This window comes from Hylobates moloch, unplaced genomic scaffold (genome assembly GCF_009828535.3).
Source record: "Hylobates moloch isolate HMO894 unplaced genomic scaffold, HMol_V3 SCAFFOLD_8, whole genome shotgun sequence".
In the NCBI taxonomy this organism is placed as follows: Eukaryota; Metazoa; Chordata; class Mammalia; order Primates; family Hylobatidae; genus Hylobates; species Hylobates moloch.
This window is the reverse complement of record NW_026652283.1, coordinates 9,722,624-9,741,035: the sequence shown is the minus strand read 5'-3', so window position 1 is coordinate 9,741,035 and position 18,412 is coordinate 9,722,624. Positions and strand designations below refer to the sequence as shown.

At 38.9% G+C, this 18,412-nt stretch overlaps 1 protein-coding gene across 1 annotated transcript; it reads left to right on the top strand.

Moving 5' to 3' along the window:
- Positions 1 to 1,623: 1,623 nt before the first annotated feature.
- On the top strand, positions 1,624 to 16,089 carry STYK1 (serine/threonine/tyrosine kinase 1). The gene is made up of 9 exons (XM_032159616.2): positions 1,624 to 1,690; positions 2,136 to 2,270; positions 4,884 to 5,147; positions 6,442 to 6,623; positions 8,358 to 8,441; positions 11,240 to 11,448; positions 13,280 to 13,320; positions 13,986 to 14,082; positions 15,601 to 16,089. Exons 1-9 carry the CDS (start codon positions 1,639 to 1,641, stop codon positions 15,803 to 15,805), a joined length of 1,269 nt encoding a protein of 422 aa, XP_032015507.1. The 5' UTR covers positions 1,624 to 1,638; the 3' UTR covers positions 15,806 to 16,089.
- Positions 16,090 to 18,412: the final 2,323 nt, after the last annotated feature.

Genomic DNA, 18,412 nt, shown 5'->3' with positions numbered 1-18,412 from the left:
TCATGGTGCTCCAGGAAGAGTGGAAAACAGGTAAGGCAGAATCTGGGAGACTTCTTTACATAGGTCTTTCAGGCACTGAGAGATTCTGCCTCAGTAAGTAACGCTGTGGTTATTAGCATCAGTAATAAAAACAATGCATAATGTAATGATAGAGGACAGCATAATATGGCTAATGTAATACCTGTACAACACAGTAGCATATTATATAAGCTATACTTCTGATTTTTGTTTTATGTTTTTATCAAGTCACTACAAAACTGGATCACATATTTAGACTTATTTAGCAGAAAATCACCATATTTTCTTTCAAATTAATCAGAATTAAAGAAGTAGGCTTTGTTGACTATAGAACCATGGGAGTGTCTTGTCAAGCAAAGGCAAAATATAAATTTAGGAGAGGTATGGGACAGTGGTAAACATGAGTTCTCTTTGGAAAGAAAGAACCAAGTTTCTGGCGGTGTTATCTGAAATATGTACTGATTATATTATATAGACTTAACAGTGATACACGTAAAGAATCCCTTGCCAGACAAACAAGAAACTAATAACTAGAGTCTACGTGGAGGAGACTGGAGGAGAGTTAAGAACTGGATAAATGGAGAAGAATGGGGTAGGAGAAAGATTTTTATGCTATACAATTTTACATTTCTATTTTTTTAATCATATGAATGTATTTTCTTTTTATTTAAAAGAGAAAGAGAAGGTGGCTTGGTACTGATATTTCCTTTATAGCCTGGTAGCAATGAGTGTCCGTGTCTATATCTGATATGAGCAGAGGAAGCACCTTGAAGCTCTGAGGGATGAGGAATTAAATAGTTTTTATTGATAAATGCTGTCTGTTCATTGCTTGTGAGGGTGTGGATATTTCAGAGAAATAAAGCAAATATGTAACTCATATCCTTTGACCTCTGTCAATTTTTTATTCGTTATCTGAATTAACTGTGTGTAAAAATGAAATTAAATGTTTTCTTTAGAGCTAGACTTGGTAGCTCATGCCTGCAATTCCAGAGACTCTGGAGGCTGAGGCAGGAGGATTAATTGAGCCTAAGAGTTTGAGAATTAAATGAGCCGTGATCACACCACTGCACTCAAGCCTGGACTACAGAGCAAGAGCCCAACTTCAAAAAATGTTTTGCTTAAAAAATGTGATGCACAGCTAAAAAAATATATTAGACATGCTTAATACTGTAGGGGAGGTAGATCATGCCCACATAACCCATGGATCACAGTTCAGATGGATGTTGTGAATCTGTACTTGATCATGGGAGCAGAAGTCTCGGGTGGGAGGGGAGACTTTAAAATAATTTCAGTAACAGTTGAATGAAAGGACAAGAGCAGATCAGAGCTGTCTTTGCTGTATAATAAAGAGAAGTGCTGAGAGGAAGAGAAGGTTGGGAGGGTTCTTCCAACCTGAATATGAGCTAGGTAGATAGAGATAAACGGATGACTCAAAGAGGTAGCCATTTACTTAACTAGTGATCTGTAGAGGCAGTTTAAAATTCTCTGTGTACTTCATTTATTTTTTTCATTCATTTTATTTTATTTTTTTCAAAAACCACTCAATCCTTAGGAATTACTCACAGCTGTGCTGTGTGCATTCTCTGTGGGCCTAGCAAGGAAGGGGACAGCCCTGTGGCAATGGGCATGACACGGATGCTCCTGGAATGCAGTCTCAGTGACAAGTTGTGTGGTAAGTACAGATTCCACAGATGTCTATCCCCTGATTTTAGAATTATGAAGGCTAAGGTCCGGATAGATTCTAGAAGGAGGATGATTTGATTTCCAGTAGAAATGAAGACAGTGGTGATAAAAGGATGGGGGCTAGAGGCCACTGTCTTTTTGAGGAGAGGGTAAGTGCTAATCAGTGATCCAGATGCTGCATCTTCAATCTTGGTGAGAAACTTCCAGAAGCAACATCATGCACATTTGATGGGCTAAGAAACAGAGTCACTGGGGTTTCTGATTGGAGAGTTGCTCCTAGCAGTGTTTCTGTTGAATGGAAGTAGAGGAGATGGTAGAAGAGATGACCTTTTCATGTATGATGACTTGAGAGCTGGCGGGTAGGGGAAATTGCATGAACACCAGGTTAGGCTTCTTCTTCATTCTCTTCTCTTCCTGTGTGATCGCCTACCCAGTCATCCAGGAGAAGCAGTATGAAGTGATTATCGTCCCAACTTTGTTGGTTACTATCTTCCTCATCCTTCTTGGGGTCATCCTGTGGCTTTTTATCAGAGAACAAAGAACTCAACAGCAGCGTCCTGGACCTCGAGGTAAAGCTCAAACTTTGGGGCTGGGCAGGGGCTTAAAGAAGATGGAGATTAGGAAAAAGTATGGTCTAAGTTTCAATGAGCCCATGTCTAGAAGTCTAGGTACCTGCAATGAGAGAGGCATGGGTTCCCTCCCATGGAGTTGAGAGGGGGATGATCTCTTTTCTAGGAAGTCCCGAGTTGGAATTCAACACGTGCTTACTGACTGAAAAAAGAGTGTGCAAGAAAAACCTCATATAACCTGTTTCTATTCCCACTGGACTATCAAAACTTTGACTGTATGAGTGCCTAAGGACCTAGGAGAAAGACCTAAGGGGGCAAACTCCAAGGCTTTATTAACATCCTAGGAGGATGACATATCACCCTGTGATACATTCCATTCCTAATCTTTGCCTCCAGGATATATGATGGAAAGGAGGGGCCTTCATATTATAATAGTCTTTGAAGTGCTAAGTGGATGATAACAGTCTGTTCTGGAGTTCCACTGAGCATATAATAAAAGGGAATCAGTTCATAGATGAAACTCAGGTTAAAAAAAAGAAAAAAGAAAACTCTCATAATGATATGAAACTCTATAGTGGCTAATCCTTAGTTTTTCTTTACATTCTATACCAATTGTCTTATACTTCACTTTTATAGAAAACTTCTCAAACAAGTTGTTTAAACTCACTCCTACTACTTCTACTCATCACATTCTTTTTTGAACCCACTAAAATAAGGTTTTTATCTCTACCACTTCGCCAAAACAAGTCTTTCCAAGGTCATCAATGACAGCTGCGTTGACAAGTCCAATGATCAATTCTTAGTCTTCGTCTTACTTGATCTGTCAAAAGCATTTGAAACAATTTTGAACTTTCTCTTTCTTGAAATACTTAAAACAACTAAAGCCACTTCCCAAATGCTATAATTTTTAGTCTTATGGATTCAAATATGTTTTCTATTCCAATGATAGTCCCTTGAACTCGATTCTCATATTAAACCACCTACTGCACAGTTTCAATAGAATACAAATCTCGTATGTAATATGACCAAAACAAAGGTCCTGAAATTCTCTCACAAACGTCCTCCCCAAATAGTTTTGCCTGTCTTAGTAAATGGCAAGTCCTGTCTTCTGTTTTCAGTCTCAAACCTTGAAGATATCCTTAACTCCCTTCTTTCTCTCACAGTCCATATCTAATCCATAAGTAAACACTTTAACCCTATTTTCAAAATAAACCCAAGTTACTCTCACATCTCACAGATCACTGCAACACACCCTTAACATTCCCTGCTTCTGCCCCTACTCCTTTATAGAAAGGCCAGAATGAGTCTTTTAATACAATCAGTCCTGTTAGTTATCTGCTTGAAATCTCTCTTCCACACACACACATGCAGTAGGCTCCCACCTTGCTCAGAATGAAAAATGACAAAATTCTTTCCATGGCCTTACATGATCTGGGCCTCCCTGGCCTTATCTCCTACTACCCTCCAATGATCCCACTTGGTTCCAGCTACACTGGCTTCCTTGCTATTTCTCAACTATTCCAGGTATGCTCCCTGCTTAATGCTTTTGCAATTTTTGCTTCCTTTGCCTACAATACTCTCCCTAACACACCAGCATGGTTTGCTCCCTAGTTGTTTCCAGGCCTTTCTCAAAGGTTATCTCATCAGAAAGGCCTTTCTTGACCTTCATATATAACACCGGTGACTGATTCACTGATGATTCTTCTCCCTACCGCCTTTTTTTTTTTTTTTTAAAGAGATGGAGTCTCGCTATGTTGCTCGGGCTGAATGCTAATTCCTGGGCTCAGGAGATCCTCCTGCCTTGGCCTCCCCAATAGCTGGGATTACAGGCTCATGGCACCACACTCAGCTTTTTCTCCATCTTTTGTTTTCCTCCACAACATTAATTGCTTGATATATTATTACCTGCTTCCTCTCCCCTACCAGTAGAAAGTAATCTTCATGTGAATCTGGACTTTCCCTGTTCCCAACACTTAGAACAGTACCTGGCATGTCATAGGTGATGTTTGTTGAATAAATGAATAAATGTAGATGTAATAAGAAGGATAAACCTCTCTTTTTTGCTGGCCAAGGGAGGGAGAGGGTACCAGAAGACTTTTTTGACCAAGACTCAAGGAAATATGAAATAACTTGACTTTTGGGGTAACTCGAAGGAGGAAGAATAACCATAGCTTAAAGCTGATTAATTATCCATACCTTTCCTCCAACTTCGAAAGCCATTTGTCTGATTTAAATGACAGTTCTCACTGGCAGTTACCTCCACCTTTAGGCATCTGTGGTTTGGATACCGATTCAGGAACTTCCCTAATTGTCTCCATACCACACTCATGGGAAGTACCTAATTGTAACCCAAAGGAAGGAAGGCAGAAAGGAAGTGTCATGACCGCTTTCCTGGGGTCCTTCTTGAGTTGTCCTAAGAGGTAATGGGGATTATTATAAAGGTTCTGCAAACTTGGCATTGATACTGATTTATAGAGAAGCATCAGAAGACAACTCAACATTGGCCAAAGAGAAAACTGCTAAAGGAACCTCCTTGCCAATTTGTTTCAGGGTCTGCTTCCCGGGAATCCCCAGGGCAGGGAAAAACTGGTTGACGTCATCTCTCTGTTCTAGACATTGCCCCTGTCCCTCCACCTAGGGACCTAAGCTGGGAAGCAGGACATGGAGGAAATGTGGCTTTGCCACTTAAGGAGACATCTGTGGAAAACTTTCTGGGAGTTACCACACCTGCCCTGGCTAAGCTGCAGGTGCCACGGGAGCAACTCTCTGAAGTTCTGGAGCAGATTTGCAATGGTAGCTGTGGGCCCATCTTTCGAGCCAATATGAACACTGGGGACCCTTCTAAGCCCAAGAGTGTTATTCTCAAGGCTTTAAAAGGTAAAACAAGAAATGTTTGACTCCCCTTCCCCTAATAGTAAATATTAACAGGATTTGCAAACATTGAGATGTTAACTAACAGATAGTTGTGATCACAACTGTGTACAGAAGAAGGAAATAGAGTGGAAACTTGAGACAGAAATGTTTTTCTTGGTGTCTTTTAATTACACAAATTGTTTATTTGTGAATCCTTACCCAATCTCCAAATAATAACTAAAATGACTACCACAAATAAGTATAACGTTATGATGAGTAAGATGTTAGCTGTGGGTTTTCACACAGCCTTTATTGTGTTGAGGTACATTCCTTCCATACTTAGTTTGTGTAGTGTTTTTATCATGAAACGATATTGGATTTTATCAAATGCCTTTTCTGCATTGATTGAAATGATCATATGATGTTTATCCTTTATTCTGTTAATGGGGTATGTCACTGAATTGATTTGCATATGTTAAAACATCTTTGCATGCTAGGTTCCCTAGCTCTTCTTTGCCTATTGAGGCTGTTAAAACAGATTTTTTCACAATGGATGTTACTTGGACTAGGATTCTGAGGTTGTTTCCTCATTTTACTTTATTCTTTGATACCCTTTCCTGATATTATATTTCTTTTTTTTTTTTGAGACAGAGTGTTGCTGTTGTCACCAGGCTGGAGTGCAATGGTGCCATCTGGGCTCCCTGCAACCTCCGCCTCCAAAGTTTAAGTGATTCTCCTGCCTCAGCCTCCCAAGTAGCTGGGATTACAGCCGTGTGCCACAATGGCCAGCTAATTTTTGTATTATTAGTAGAAACGGGGTTTCACCATATTGGCCAGGCCAGTCTCGAACTCCTGACCTCAGGTGATCTACCAGCCTCAACCTCCCAAAGTGCTGGGATTACAGGTGTGAGCCATCACGCCCAGCTTACATTATATTTCTTTCCCTCACTCTCTCTCTCTCTCTCCTCTTCATGATATGGGCCAGTAATCGTGGATACATAGAACAAGGATAAGACAAGCAAGGATATTAATCCAAAGGACTAGACAGTGATAACTTCTTAATGCAAACAGACTATCTCTCTATTTAGGCAGATGAAAGCCTATCCAGTTCTAATAATTATGATTCTGTGTTACCTTTGATAAAAGATCAGTGACATTAAGCATCATCTTCTTCTAATCGGTCCCCTTTGTGCTTATTTTTGCCTGCATTCACTCCCATGTGGGGAGAATTACCATCTTAAGTTGCCTCCTGCTCCCTGCCTCCCACTCATCAAGGATGCACTGACTGCTCACTGCCTGGCTCTTTCGTCCTCTACAGAACCAGCTGGGCTCCATGAGGTACAAGATTTCTTAGGGCGAATCCAATTCCATCAATACCTGGGGAAACACAAGAACCTGGTGCAGCTGGAAGGCTGCTGCACTGAAGAGCTGCCACTCTATATGGTGTTGGAGGATGTGGCCCACGGGGACCTGCTCAGCTTTCTCTGGACCTGTCGGCGGGTGAGCTGTAGGGCAGAGGTATTAGGAGGTTAAGGCTCGACCTTGTTGCTTAGCTTTTCACATGTCAGTTAGTGTGACAAATGACAAAATGCAGAAACATTATACTAGCATGACAGAATAATGGAGTATGACCATATAACAGAACTTTTTATAATTATAGAAATGTTCTATAACTGCTCCATCCAATATGATAAGCCACTAATCACAGATGGCTTCTAGACACTTGAAGTGTGGCTGATGTGATGGAGAAACTAAATTTTAAATTTTATTTAATTTTAAGTAATATAAGTTTAAATAGCCACATGTGGCTAGTGAGCACAGAGTGGACAGTACACGTTTAGAGCATGGACTTTAGGCTTCACCTCCTACTAGTTATGTGACTTTGAACAAGTCACCTTTCTGATCCTGAGTTTTCTGAATCTGTAAAACAGGAGTAATAATTATTATAAAAAATACAAGAAATTATGTATGTGAAAACATACCAGTGGTTGGTACAGAGTAAGCACTCAAAATGGTAGCTGTTATAAGGATAATTATATAACAACAAGAGTATTTTTGGTAATGATTATAATTTTGTTGTGGTTATTAAGTGTGTTTTCCATTCTGTAACACCACCGTAATATGGTGGGCAAAGTCAGGGAGAAATTTAGCTTGTAAAGCTTTTGTAGCTCAAATTCATGTTTTTTAAAATTAAAACGTTCAGAAATTTTTAGCCTCAAATGGATGTCCTTTTCCTTAAAATTTCCCTTGTTCTATATTCCTCTTTCAGAAGTGCTACCTGTCTCCCTAGTTTCTCACTTGCTGGTGAGCAAGTTTAATATTGTTTGAACCTCCTTCATATGCTGATTATTGTACAACTGAATGTGTATGAGAAAGGGACCCTGTTATTGTCTTCCATCCTGTATTGTCAATAGGACAATTGCAAGTATTTAGGCATTTTAAACTTTTTAAAGAGGTCACTCATCTAAAACTTGTTTTGTCCTCCAACTGCACTAGCTTCTTTCCATTTTTACAAAATACCACGCGTCTCTATTTCAGATTATCTTTGTATGTTTTTCTTGTTCCACCAAACTTCTCTCTTCTCTTCTTTTCATAGTTAATGTCCACTCATCCTTCAGATCTCATCAATTTCCCTGTCCCTGCAACTCAATCAACTCTCTTCTGCCCACCATCACATGCTCTCTTAGCACTTTGTACATTTCCTTTATGGCATTTGCAGATATGTAACCATTTATTTATGTATGATTATCTGATTCTGATTCACATGTGCCTGTCACACAATAAGCTCCAGAAGGCAGCAGCCATGCTATTTTACTCATGCTTGTATTCCAAGTTCCTAACATGGAATAAGGGACATTTCAGGCATTCAATAAAGATGCATTCAGTTCATGTGCTAAATTAATCATGAACACATGTGTGCTCACATGTGCATACACACACAAGCACACACACAGAGCCCTAGAAAAATTGCTGCTTTATTCAGTGGATAGTCTTATTTATACTTGTCTTACCTGCTATTCATCTATGTCTGTCATTGTTTTTCCAGTCCAATGGATCATTTTATTTCTCTGCCTATCTGAAAATCTCCCACATCAGCCTCACTTTGAACACTAGTCCTTATATTTTTCTTAGCTTTGATAACTGCATTTCAGAGTATCTCTGCCCAACTTTATTTCTTTTCCAAATCTGTGAGTGCTATTTTGATGTGATGGCTTTTTTTCCCTGTCTCTTTAGGATGTGATGACCATGGATGGTCTTCTCTATGATCTCACAGAAAAACAAGTATATCACATTGGAAAGCAGGTCCTTTTGGCGCTGGTAAGACGAGGCAAAATGACAACTGATGGTGTGACATTTCCTTGTTAGCCTTGTTTTTGATGCCATATTTCTCATATTAATATTCTCAAGTGGTGTATATGTTTTAAAGAAAATTAGATAGAAGTTGGGGACAGAAACTTAAGCATGGATAAATTGTTTTTAGTCCCTTCTTTAGGGATTTATCTAGATAACTTACTACACTATTGATAATTTCAGGAAGAAAGTAGTCAACTTAGGGTTTATACAAGGAACAGGAAGGATTTTAAAGATTTTTCAGTCTTAAAAGTCAATAGCCAGGGCCAAGAGGTATACGCCTATTTACTTGATACTTTTGCATCCCTGTATGCACTAATAATAGAATTAAAAGAGACAGATAGGGAAGCATGTAGGGAGAAGATACAGAAAGAGAAACTGAATGGGTGAAAGGTGACAGAACCAGAAGGAAGTATGCAATTTTATACCTGAAAAACAAGAAAACTAGTTCAGAACATGTTTGGCTGGAGACTTGCTTTGATACTGAATGTGACAGGGAGTACATATAATTATAAAATGATTAAGGAACAAGTGGAAAAGGATGAAGGAGAAGAGCAACAGTTGGATAATTCCTTTATTTTAAAACAACTTAAATATTTGCTTATTTATTTATTCATTTTTTGAGACGGAATCTTGCTCAGTTGCCCAGGCTGGAGTGCGGTGGCGCTATCTCGGCTCACTGGAAGCTCCACCTCCTGGGTTCACGCCATTCTCCTGCCTCAGCCTCCCGAGTAGATGGGACCACAGGCGTGTGCCAACACGCCCGGCTAATTTTTTTGTATTTTTAGTAGAGAGGGAGTTTCACTGTGTTAGCCAGGATGGTCTCAATCTCCTGACCTCGTGATCTGCCCACCTCGGCCTCCCAAAGTGCTGGGATTACAGGCTTGAGCCACCGTGCCCGGCCTAAAACAACTTAAATAACGAGATAAGAGAAAGAACTCAGGGTTTAAGATAAAAAATTTACCTTTACCAGAATTACCCAGGAAGTTTATATGTCTATTTCTATGAAGTTATTTAAATAGTTGCGTTTAAAATTAACATTTGCTATGGAAAACCGGGGCTCTGTGAAGCTACTGTTTTAAGTATTTGATATATCTTGCTACTTTGAGGTGTGAAATATAGGGATCTAAGTGGAGTCAGGAAAAGGTTAGAAAAAAAGGATTTAGGTGGGTAAAGAGTAATAGTTATGGTTGAAGCTCCCATGGGACAAGGGAGAGTACACATCATATATGTGAATATTGTCTACGGTGTTTGGATGGCCTCGTTGATATGTTCCCTTGATAAAGGGTGTCAGGATACAGCCTACCCTGTATTCAGAACCACAATTGCAGAGGTGCCGTACAGGGATGAATTGGTCAAATTGGTGCATTCATCAGGACCCTATGCTACCTGTTACAAGACAATATCATACTATTTTTTTCTTACTTTTAACAAGCTCAAAGTCAGTTACATTCTTTAATTCTTATCATGGCAGTATAATTTCTTATTTTAAAGCTTCACTGGGCACAGAAAACTGCTAGTTTTCTTTGTCATCAGTGACTGGAAATTATCACCTTTGCCTTTTAATTTTCTATACCATCCTTGTTTAGTAATCACAGCCCTCAATCTCTAGGTCTTCAGTCATGTATAGTTTTGCAACTTTCTTCTTACGCCTTGAATAGTTTGATGCCATTGGAAATGACTCCAAAAATCAATTATCATAGGGTGCCATGACTTTCCGATGCTCTGTTGGCTGTACTAGAATTTGATACTTCTTAACAATGTAGGTTAACAGGTCTTTCTTCCTATATTTTGGTTTAGTAAATCTGGGGTGAAAATCTTATGTTTAAAAAGCTCTCAGTCAACTCTTCCAATATGCAGACTGACTTGAAAATTTTTAGTAGAGTTTATACAGTACATCCTATGAATTATAATACCTGGTTCTGGTCACTACCACTTAATAACTCTGTGGCCTTTTGTAATCATTTGGATTTATCTAAAAGAAAATTTCTGAATTCAACTCATGCAGTTATTTTAGGGGAAAAAGTGAGATATGTATATAAATTTTTCATTATGATACTCAGTTTTGGTATGTATTACATTGTTTTGAGGACCACTGCTAGAAACTTGGAATTAGGCCGGGTGCGGTGGCTCACGCCTGTAATCCCAGCACTTTGGGAGGCCGAAGAGGGTGGATCACGAGGTCAGGAGATCGAGACCATCCTGGCTAACACGGTGAAACGTGTCTCTACTAAAAATACAAAAAATTAGCCAGGCGTGGTGGTGGGTGCCTGTAGTCCCAGCTACTCGGGAGGCTGAGGCAGGAGAATGGCATGAACCCAGGAGGCAGAGCTTGCAGTGAGCTGAGATCCCGCCACTGCACTCCAGCCCGGGCGACAGAGCGAGACTCTGTCTCAAACAAGAAAAAAAAAAAAAAAAAAAGAAAGAAACTTGGAATCTACTCCCTTTTCCAGTGTCTAGCTGGGTCCTTTCTCACTGACCCCCCTTTCTCAAGCAGGGGTCAGTGTTTGACACAGAGGTGATTATGTTTTCAAAATCCAGTATTAATGTCATTTGAATTATTTGCTCAATTTGGTAATCTTAAACACAATGCAGAAATGTGCAATTCATTAGCATGCTTCGGAAGTGACATATCATCATTAGTGAGACTTGTTCAGAGTAGAAAATGTCCTTGTGTTTTTGAAGATTCCTAGGACTGCCTCTCCTTGTCTGTGACCCAAGCTGTCATCTCAGACAGCTGATCATATTTGATTTTATCTTGACAGGAATTCCTACAGGATAAGCATTTGTTCCATGGGGATGTGGCAGCCAGGAATATCCTGATCCAAAGTGATCTCACTGCTAAGCTCTGTGGATTGGGCCTGGCTTATGAAGTTTACACCCAAGGGGCCATCTCCTCTACTCAAACCATACCTCTCAAGTGGCTTGCCCCAGAACGGCTTCTCCTGAGACCTGCTAGCATCAGATCAGATGTGTACGGTTTATTCCTGGAGTTTGGTTTCTTCATGACTTGGGTGTTGTCCCTGAATATGATTTGATCTGTTGCCAATTCTGTCTGCAAATACAATCTCTACTTAGAAATCAGCCATACTCTCAAGCAGAAATGTTATGTGACAGAGTTCATGTTTGTCATCTGTCTGCGATCCTTTTTGGTACTTTTGCAACTTTTTCTTTTCTAAGACAGGATCTCACTGTGTTGCCCAGGCTGAAGTGAAGTGGCATGATCACAGCTCACTGCAGCCTCCACCTCCCAGGCTCCAGCGATCCTCCCACCTCAACCTCCCTAGAAGCTAGGACCACAGGCATGCAGCACCCTGCTTGGCTAATTTTTTTTTTCTTTTTTTTTTTTAGAGACAAGGTTCACCATATTGCCTAGGCTGGTCTAGAACTTCTGGGCTCAAGTGATCCTCTCACCTTGGCCTCCCAAAGTGCTGGGATTACAGGCATGAGCAACCATGCCCAGCCTCAAGTATTTCTTCTGTATTAGATTAGCAGCCTTAATTAGAAAAAAAAAAAAAGTGAAAAGATTATTCACATCAGTAGCTGAGGACTTAATCTAGTAAAGTTTCTTTTATCTGAAGAAGGTAGGTCCACATAACCAAAAGGCCAGTTAACCCATACATTGTTAAAATAAAAAGAAATATACATACCTTCAATAACTTATTTTAACATAAAACTTATAAATGTACATTATCTGTTTTTTTCAAAGAGGGGCAAGGCTTCTTTTTATAAGGATGAGTTTCCCAAATGAAGTTATATGTTGTTCTTTTAGTGTAAATAGTATCTTTTAGTGTAAATAAAAATGATTTCTTTTTGAGTTCCAGTTCAGAATGATTTTAGGTAGCATGAGAAACCTGAAAATAATTGTGAAATTGTTTGACTGTAGACTTTTGATGTTACTTTTCCCAGTTTTCTACAGTTGTCTCCCTCACACAATTTGACAACATTTTCTTTTTCAGCAGTTTATTTTTATAAATAATTTTCAAAACATTCAACTCAGTTTGAAGGAAGATAACACTTTTTTGCATTTAATCAGTATATAAAATATCTAATTGATTATATAACTACATATAATTGCAATTACATGTAAAATTGGCATTAACAGGATCATAAAGAATCACAATTGACTTTTGGTAGCCATATAACTCAATTGCTTGGAGAAGTGCATAGATGTAATGTAGAATATCCTGCTAGCCGTGAATGCCATGAGCAGCAGAGGAACTTAACTGTAAAATATTAATCATTCAATAATGATATTACACAATAGTGAACTATACACCTCTCAAGTCCTATTGCTTAGGCAAATACCTATTTCAACTATGTATAAAGCTTGCTCTGCTACTATTTTTCCTAGGTTTGGGCAATTAAATCTACTGAGAAAATAGAGACTAAATGATAAAACTTGGTTGGATTTGCGCTAAGAATAAAGGGTAGAATTTCAGCAGAGAGGGATGGAAAGGAAGAAGGAGACACAGGGAATATTTTTAGGTAAATGTGCTTTTGTGATTGAGGTAAATGTGTTTGTGTGATTACATGCACACACATTTGCAAATAATAGACATCTATTAATTTAAAATACAGGAGAGTAAATAGAGATATAGCTTCAATCCTAAAAGAGATTCAAACCTATGGAAATTGAGCAGAAATGCTTTCTAATGGCCGTTATTTTGTTTTTCAGACACTCATCCTTGATTCTCCTTCATTGCCTTTTTTATGGGGCTCTTACTAAAGGCTTCTGACACTTAAATGAGCTCTTTAGAGAAACAGAAATAGAAATAAAGTAGATGGCTTTGTTTCTTTTACAGCTGGTCTTTTGGGATCCTGCTCTATGAGATGGTGACTCTAGGTAAGGATGAGCCCCAAAATAGCGTGTGCCTGTATGCAAATATGCAAGCATGTTTATTTAAGGGGTGGATGACGTATGCTTTCTGAAAGGGTTTCAGTACCGTGCGGAAGCTTGAAATGGACTGACATGTTATCTAAGCCTGATTCCCGTGATAGTCATATAAAGTGATTATTTTCTCCTTGCCCCAGTCCCTTCTTCCCTGTCCTTTTTTACTTTTCTTTTGCTCTCTTCCTCTTCGTTTTCCCCAAAATATTACCAAATCCAAGGGATGTTTTCAAATCCCAAGGATAATTCCCAGAGTGGTCTTGCATAAACATAAAAATGTTTACTCCAGATTTATTAATTCATTTGATTGAGAAACTGCACGCTTTCCCATGTATGGAGAGTAGAGGACAGGTCTTATGTCTTACCTTGTCTTATTTGATCACTTTCTTAGAGATTCAAGATTCTCCTAACTTATCGGGTTTTTTTTTCCAAAACACCTTTCCCCCCAGTTCACTAAATTATATCCATATTTGATCACCAGGGAGCAACTGAATTGTATGTAGTATTTTTCCTATGGCTATGTCTTTTGCAAGCAACCAACCTAAGTGGATGAAGAATAGTGTTAGTTACAGTTCATATTTTAGAGGACCCTAAAGTTCTCATTATTTTCATAATGACAGGGGCACCACCGTATCCTGAAGTCCCTCCTACCAGCATCCTAGAGCATCTCCAAAGAAGGAAAATCATGAAGAGACCCAGTAGCTGCACACATACCATGTAAGTGGTTTTTAAAGGCCTGCTCTTCTCTCATTCCAAATGTTGTTTAGCCCTCTATCAATCATGTCCTTTTCAAAGTGCTCAGATGATCCTCACCTGTGTGTATGTACCAAAGTACAGCTTTTAACCAAAGCCATGCAGTAAAATATACCTATCTCATATATTACATATGCATATATATTATATATTCATATACATACACACACACTCACACACATACACACACATACCCCACCACACACTGAGAACTATATTAGGAACCTAATTTTGTTATAGTTTAGTTCCATGGGGAGCTTCTAAAATAGGTAACAAGTAAACTAAACCCAATGCAAGTATAGTTGTGTTTAGTCTAAATGTCAGTCTTCTGCCAGCCACAGTTCAGACAGCTGTCGTAAAACCCATTGCACTGGAGTTACTCAATCAGAGTATACCAGTTCTTATTTAGTATTTAACTTTTAAATGATTGTCTCCCTGTTTTTCCAACTCTCAGTGTGATAGAAGCCAACCAGAGGAAGGGGAGATAAGAAGAAATTAGAAAGGCAGAAGGAGGATCCAGTGTTGTCAGCAGATAGGGACAGTTAGTGAACCAACCTAGAGGCAGGAAATGGAAAAATAAAAAATTACACAGACTGTTATTATCAATGAAGTTGAAAAAGGAACTGCTATAGAATGTAAGAAAAGGTTAAATTGTGTATAAGTAGGCAGCAGAGAATATATTAATGTTTTTATTAGAATTGTTGGTATTTTGTAAGTTTTTCATCATTGAATGGGTAAATTTACAGCACTTGGTTTTCCTTATGATAAATAATTACTGCATCAAGCAGATTAAATTTAAGTATCTTAATTATATATGAGTATACACACACACACACACGCACAGAATACAGTGATGGAGCTAGGTACAATAGAAAGAAATTGATGACAAACATTTCTATGTGTTAAAGGCTGGTCTTAATACTGGGAGAGACACCTAACTGACAAAATACCTGACCTGGTACCACAACCTCTGGTACTTGTAACACAGCCTTGTCATCTGCAATTCCAGCAGCAGCTTCTAGGCACAAGTATTAAAGAACATAACATTTTGATGAGGAGATATCTGAAACATGAAAATCAACCTAAAGTATGCAGCAGTATATATGATTAAAAGCTCTGTCTCATATCAGAGTAAAACTGACATGTGTTCAGTTCTACTCAGCCCTGTTACTTTACTGCACATTGCTTACAATGTTACAGCGAACAATGTCTAGTGATAAAACTGTCCTGTCATACCCTAGTTTGGAAAATATTAAGTCATTCCTATTATACAAGAGCACTTGTTGAGAAAGTGCTATTAAGAGACTCGATATAAAAAGGTTGAGAAGGAATATCACTCTCTGGGAAGAAAATGAGTAACAGGGCAAACAGAAGACAATTAAAGAATTGCAGAGTTGTTTGTTAAAGTTTGTGAGGAGAGGAGACATGCTCCCCATACATTTGCCTTGTCAAGAAAGTCAGTTTCTCTTATTTCCCTCTCAGGTACAGTATTATGAAGTCCTGCTGGCGCTGGCGTGAGGCTGGCCGCCCCTCACCTAGAGAGCTGCGCTTGCGCCTAGAAGCTGCCATTAAAACTGCAGATGACAAGGCTGTGTTACAAGTACCAGAGTTGGTGGTACCTGAACTGTATGCAGCTGTGGCCGGCATCAGAGTGGAGAGCCTCTTCTACAACTATAGCATGCTTTGAAGAGTCCCGGGCAAGAAACATTCATGCATGATTATATGTTCTTGGAATCAATTCCTCTAAGAACAGAGAATGGTCTTTCCAAGGGACACAAAGGAAGAAATGGGACATGGATTCTTGATCTTCCTTTACACATTTCTCGGGAAATCTGAAATGATGCTGGATGAGACTCTACACATCCTGAGCTAAGACATACTGTCAGTCTCACTTCTGCTGTCCCAGTCCTAGAAATCCTGGGTAGAAGTGGTGGACGTGTGCAAAGGAGGTTTTAGAACTCTGCAGTATTTGTTGGGGCATGGCACAAATAAGCTCATCCCTCCTTCCTAGGCTAGTTTCCTCTGGAACCACATTTTTATCTAGATGAAAATTTGGAATGAAATGAAGGAATAGAAATCCAATAAAAGAGTTGAAGGGAAAGAAAATTTAAGGTTCTTCTTGCTCAGGATTACAGATGTGGACCAACACCTCCTTCAAGAAAAGGTGGTAGGACACAAAGTTCTTCAGTCCTGAGCCCTACAGGTAGGGTTGGAGGAGAACTATAACGGAAAAACCTCTGAGTTTCACCTTAGGTATAGATAAAAGAAAGATGGTCCCTTTTTATCTGATTCTGAGACAGGTAAATTCTGTCTGTTACTATGTTTAATTAGAAGGTGGAGGAGTCATTTCATGATTAAGAACATTCAACATGTATTGTTCATTAAGCTAGCTTCCTAGTTCCGATTAGACTAAGGAGACTGAGCCTAGAGAGTCAGTGTTAGAACAGTGATAAGAATGCTGTGTGTGTGTGTGTGTGTACAATAAACAGGAAATGTAGAAACCAAGCAAGCAGGCTTAGTAGCTCAGTCTTTAACAAGGGCTAGAAAAGAATGTAATCTGATATGGAAGGATAGCAGCTTCTAATTTTCAATCATCTGTTGATATACTGTGAAACTTATTTTATTAAATTAATATTTATTAAATGGAAATATGCTTTTCTGGTTTATAACTGCTAAAAATATCATAGGGAGGATAAAAGTAAATAAATGAAAGTTAATGTCAATAGAAAAATTCAAGAGATAATGTACAATGTCAGAAAAGGGATTCTTTATGTGTAAATGGGGATAATACCTATTTCACAAGGTTGTTCTGAGGATTGATACATTTTGAGTACGTATTTGTACACTATCTGGCACGTATGTGCTCAATAAATGTGTTTCTCCTTTTCTTTTGCCCTTCCTAACCCAGGACCTTTCATATATTTTTCATTTAAAATCTACTGTGGCCAAGAAGAGAACCTCAGTCTGTAACACTGAGGCAGGACATGCCTAAAGATGATGATATGGCACAAGTAATGATATTATATATGTGCAATGACGAAGTCATCATTTTTGTACGCTTTTGAATGATGATAGTGAACTCATACTATTTCAAAATATTGAAAACATCATCATGAGGGCAATTCTGTTGAACATGGTGGTCTGCAATTTTAAAAAACACTTTGGGTACCCTGGAAGGGACATCTAAGGCTGCCATAAGAAAGATGACTGGCAGCTAAAAATGTTGTAGAAGTTGGAATCCTGGTGGAATCATAATGAGTCAGCTAAAGGAATAATGATTCTTGCCGCTGTGAGAATACCACAGTGACTAGTCAGGATTTAAATGGGTAGCAAGTTGCAGTAGGGAGAAGGGCGGAAAAGTGGCTTCACACAAAATTACAAAGTCCTATGGAATCCCATTGTTGCCTCTCAGCTGTTCATTTAAGTCAATATTACAAATATTTACTTATTTATCTGATCACTTAAAAATATTGAGTGTTAAGGCTTGCTGTGCCAGACACTTGGCTAGATGTAGGATAAAAGAAATAGGGAGCTTTTGATTACATTCTAGAAGGTGAAACACATTATACATTTATTTGTGTGGGTATCTGGTAAGTGCAAAGTGTTAAGCGCTATGAAGAAAAAGCATAGGGTAGTAGAAGGGAGTTTGAAAGGAACACTTCCCTGAACAGAAATGGGCTATAAACTGAGACCTTAGGGATGGGTAAGTAACCCAGGCCGAATAAGAAGAGTCTCCCAAGGAGGACATGTGTGTGTGAAAATTCTGAGGCAAGGAACTGCAAGAAAGCATATGGGTTGCAGCACGGTGAGCTAAGGGAAAGTGGAACACAGTGAAATGGAAGGTTGCTTTGTTGTACTGTCATATTTGTTTTAGTAGGAGGGAAAGAAGCAGACAATTGATATTTAAATTTTTTAACCCCCAATTTTATTTGTTTCTCCGGCCCGGAAAACTGGATACAGTAATTTTTACTCTAAGAAAACTGGGTCTTTCTCTCACTCGGCCAGGCTTCTTCCAGAAGGAGGATGATATTTCTGGCATCATTGACCTTTCAGCCAAACTAGGTGTTTCCAAGCTAATGAATGAAAAAAAGAATCAAAATAGTTATCATTTAATCGGGTTGACTCTAGATAGATTTTGTTGTATTGTTTTGATTGCCTTCTCTTCCAGTCTTGCTTTTCCAATCTATGCTTTATTGTTTTTTTTTTTTTTTTTTTTTTGAGACAGAGTCTCGCTCTTTCACCCAGGCTGGAGTGCAGTGGCGCGATCTCGGCTCACTGCAGGCTCCGCCCCCCG

Bases quoted from the DNA above. Each gene is read 5' to 3' on its own strand.
- STYK1 (XM_032159616.2), top strand. From the start codon at position 1,639: ATGGGCATGACACGGATGCTCCTGGAATGCAGTCTCAGTGACAAGTTG. The intron at 1,691-2,135 runs GTAAGTACAGAT...TCGCCTACCCAG, and splicing joins TCTCAGTGACAAGTTGTGTG to TCATCCAGGAGAAGCAGTAT. The intron at 13,321-13,985 runs GTAAGGATGAGC...TCATAATGACAG, and splicing joins CTATGAGATGGTGACTCTAG to GGGCACCACCGTATCCTGAA.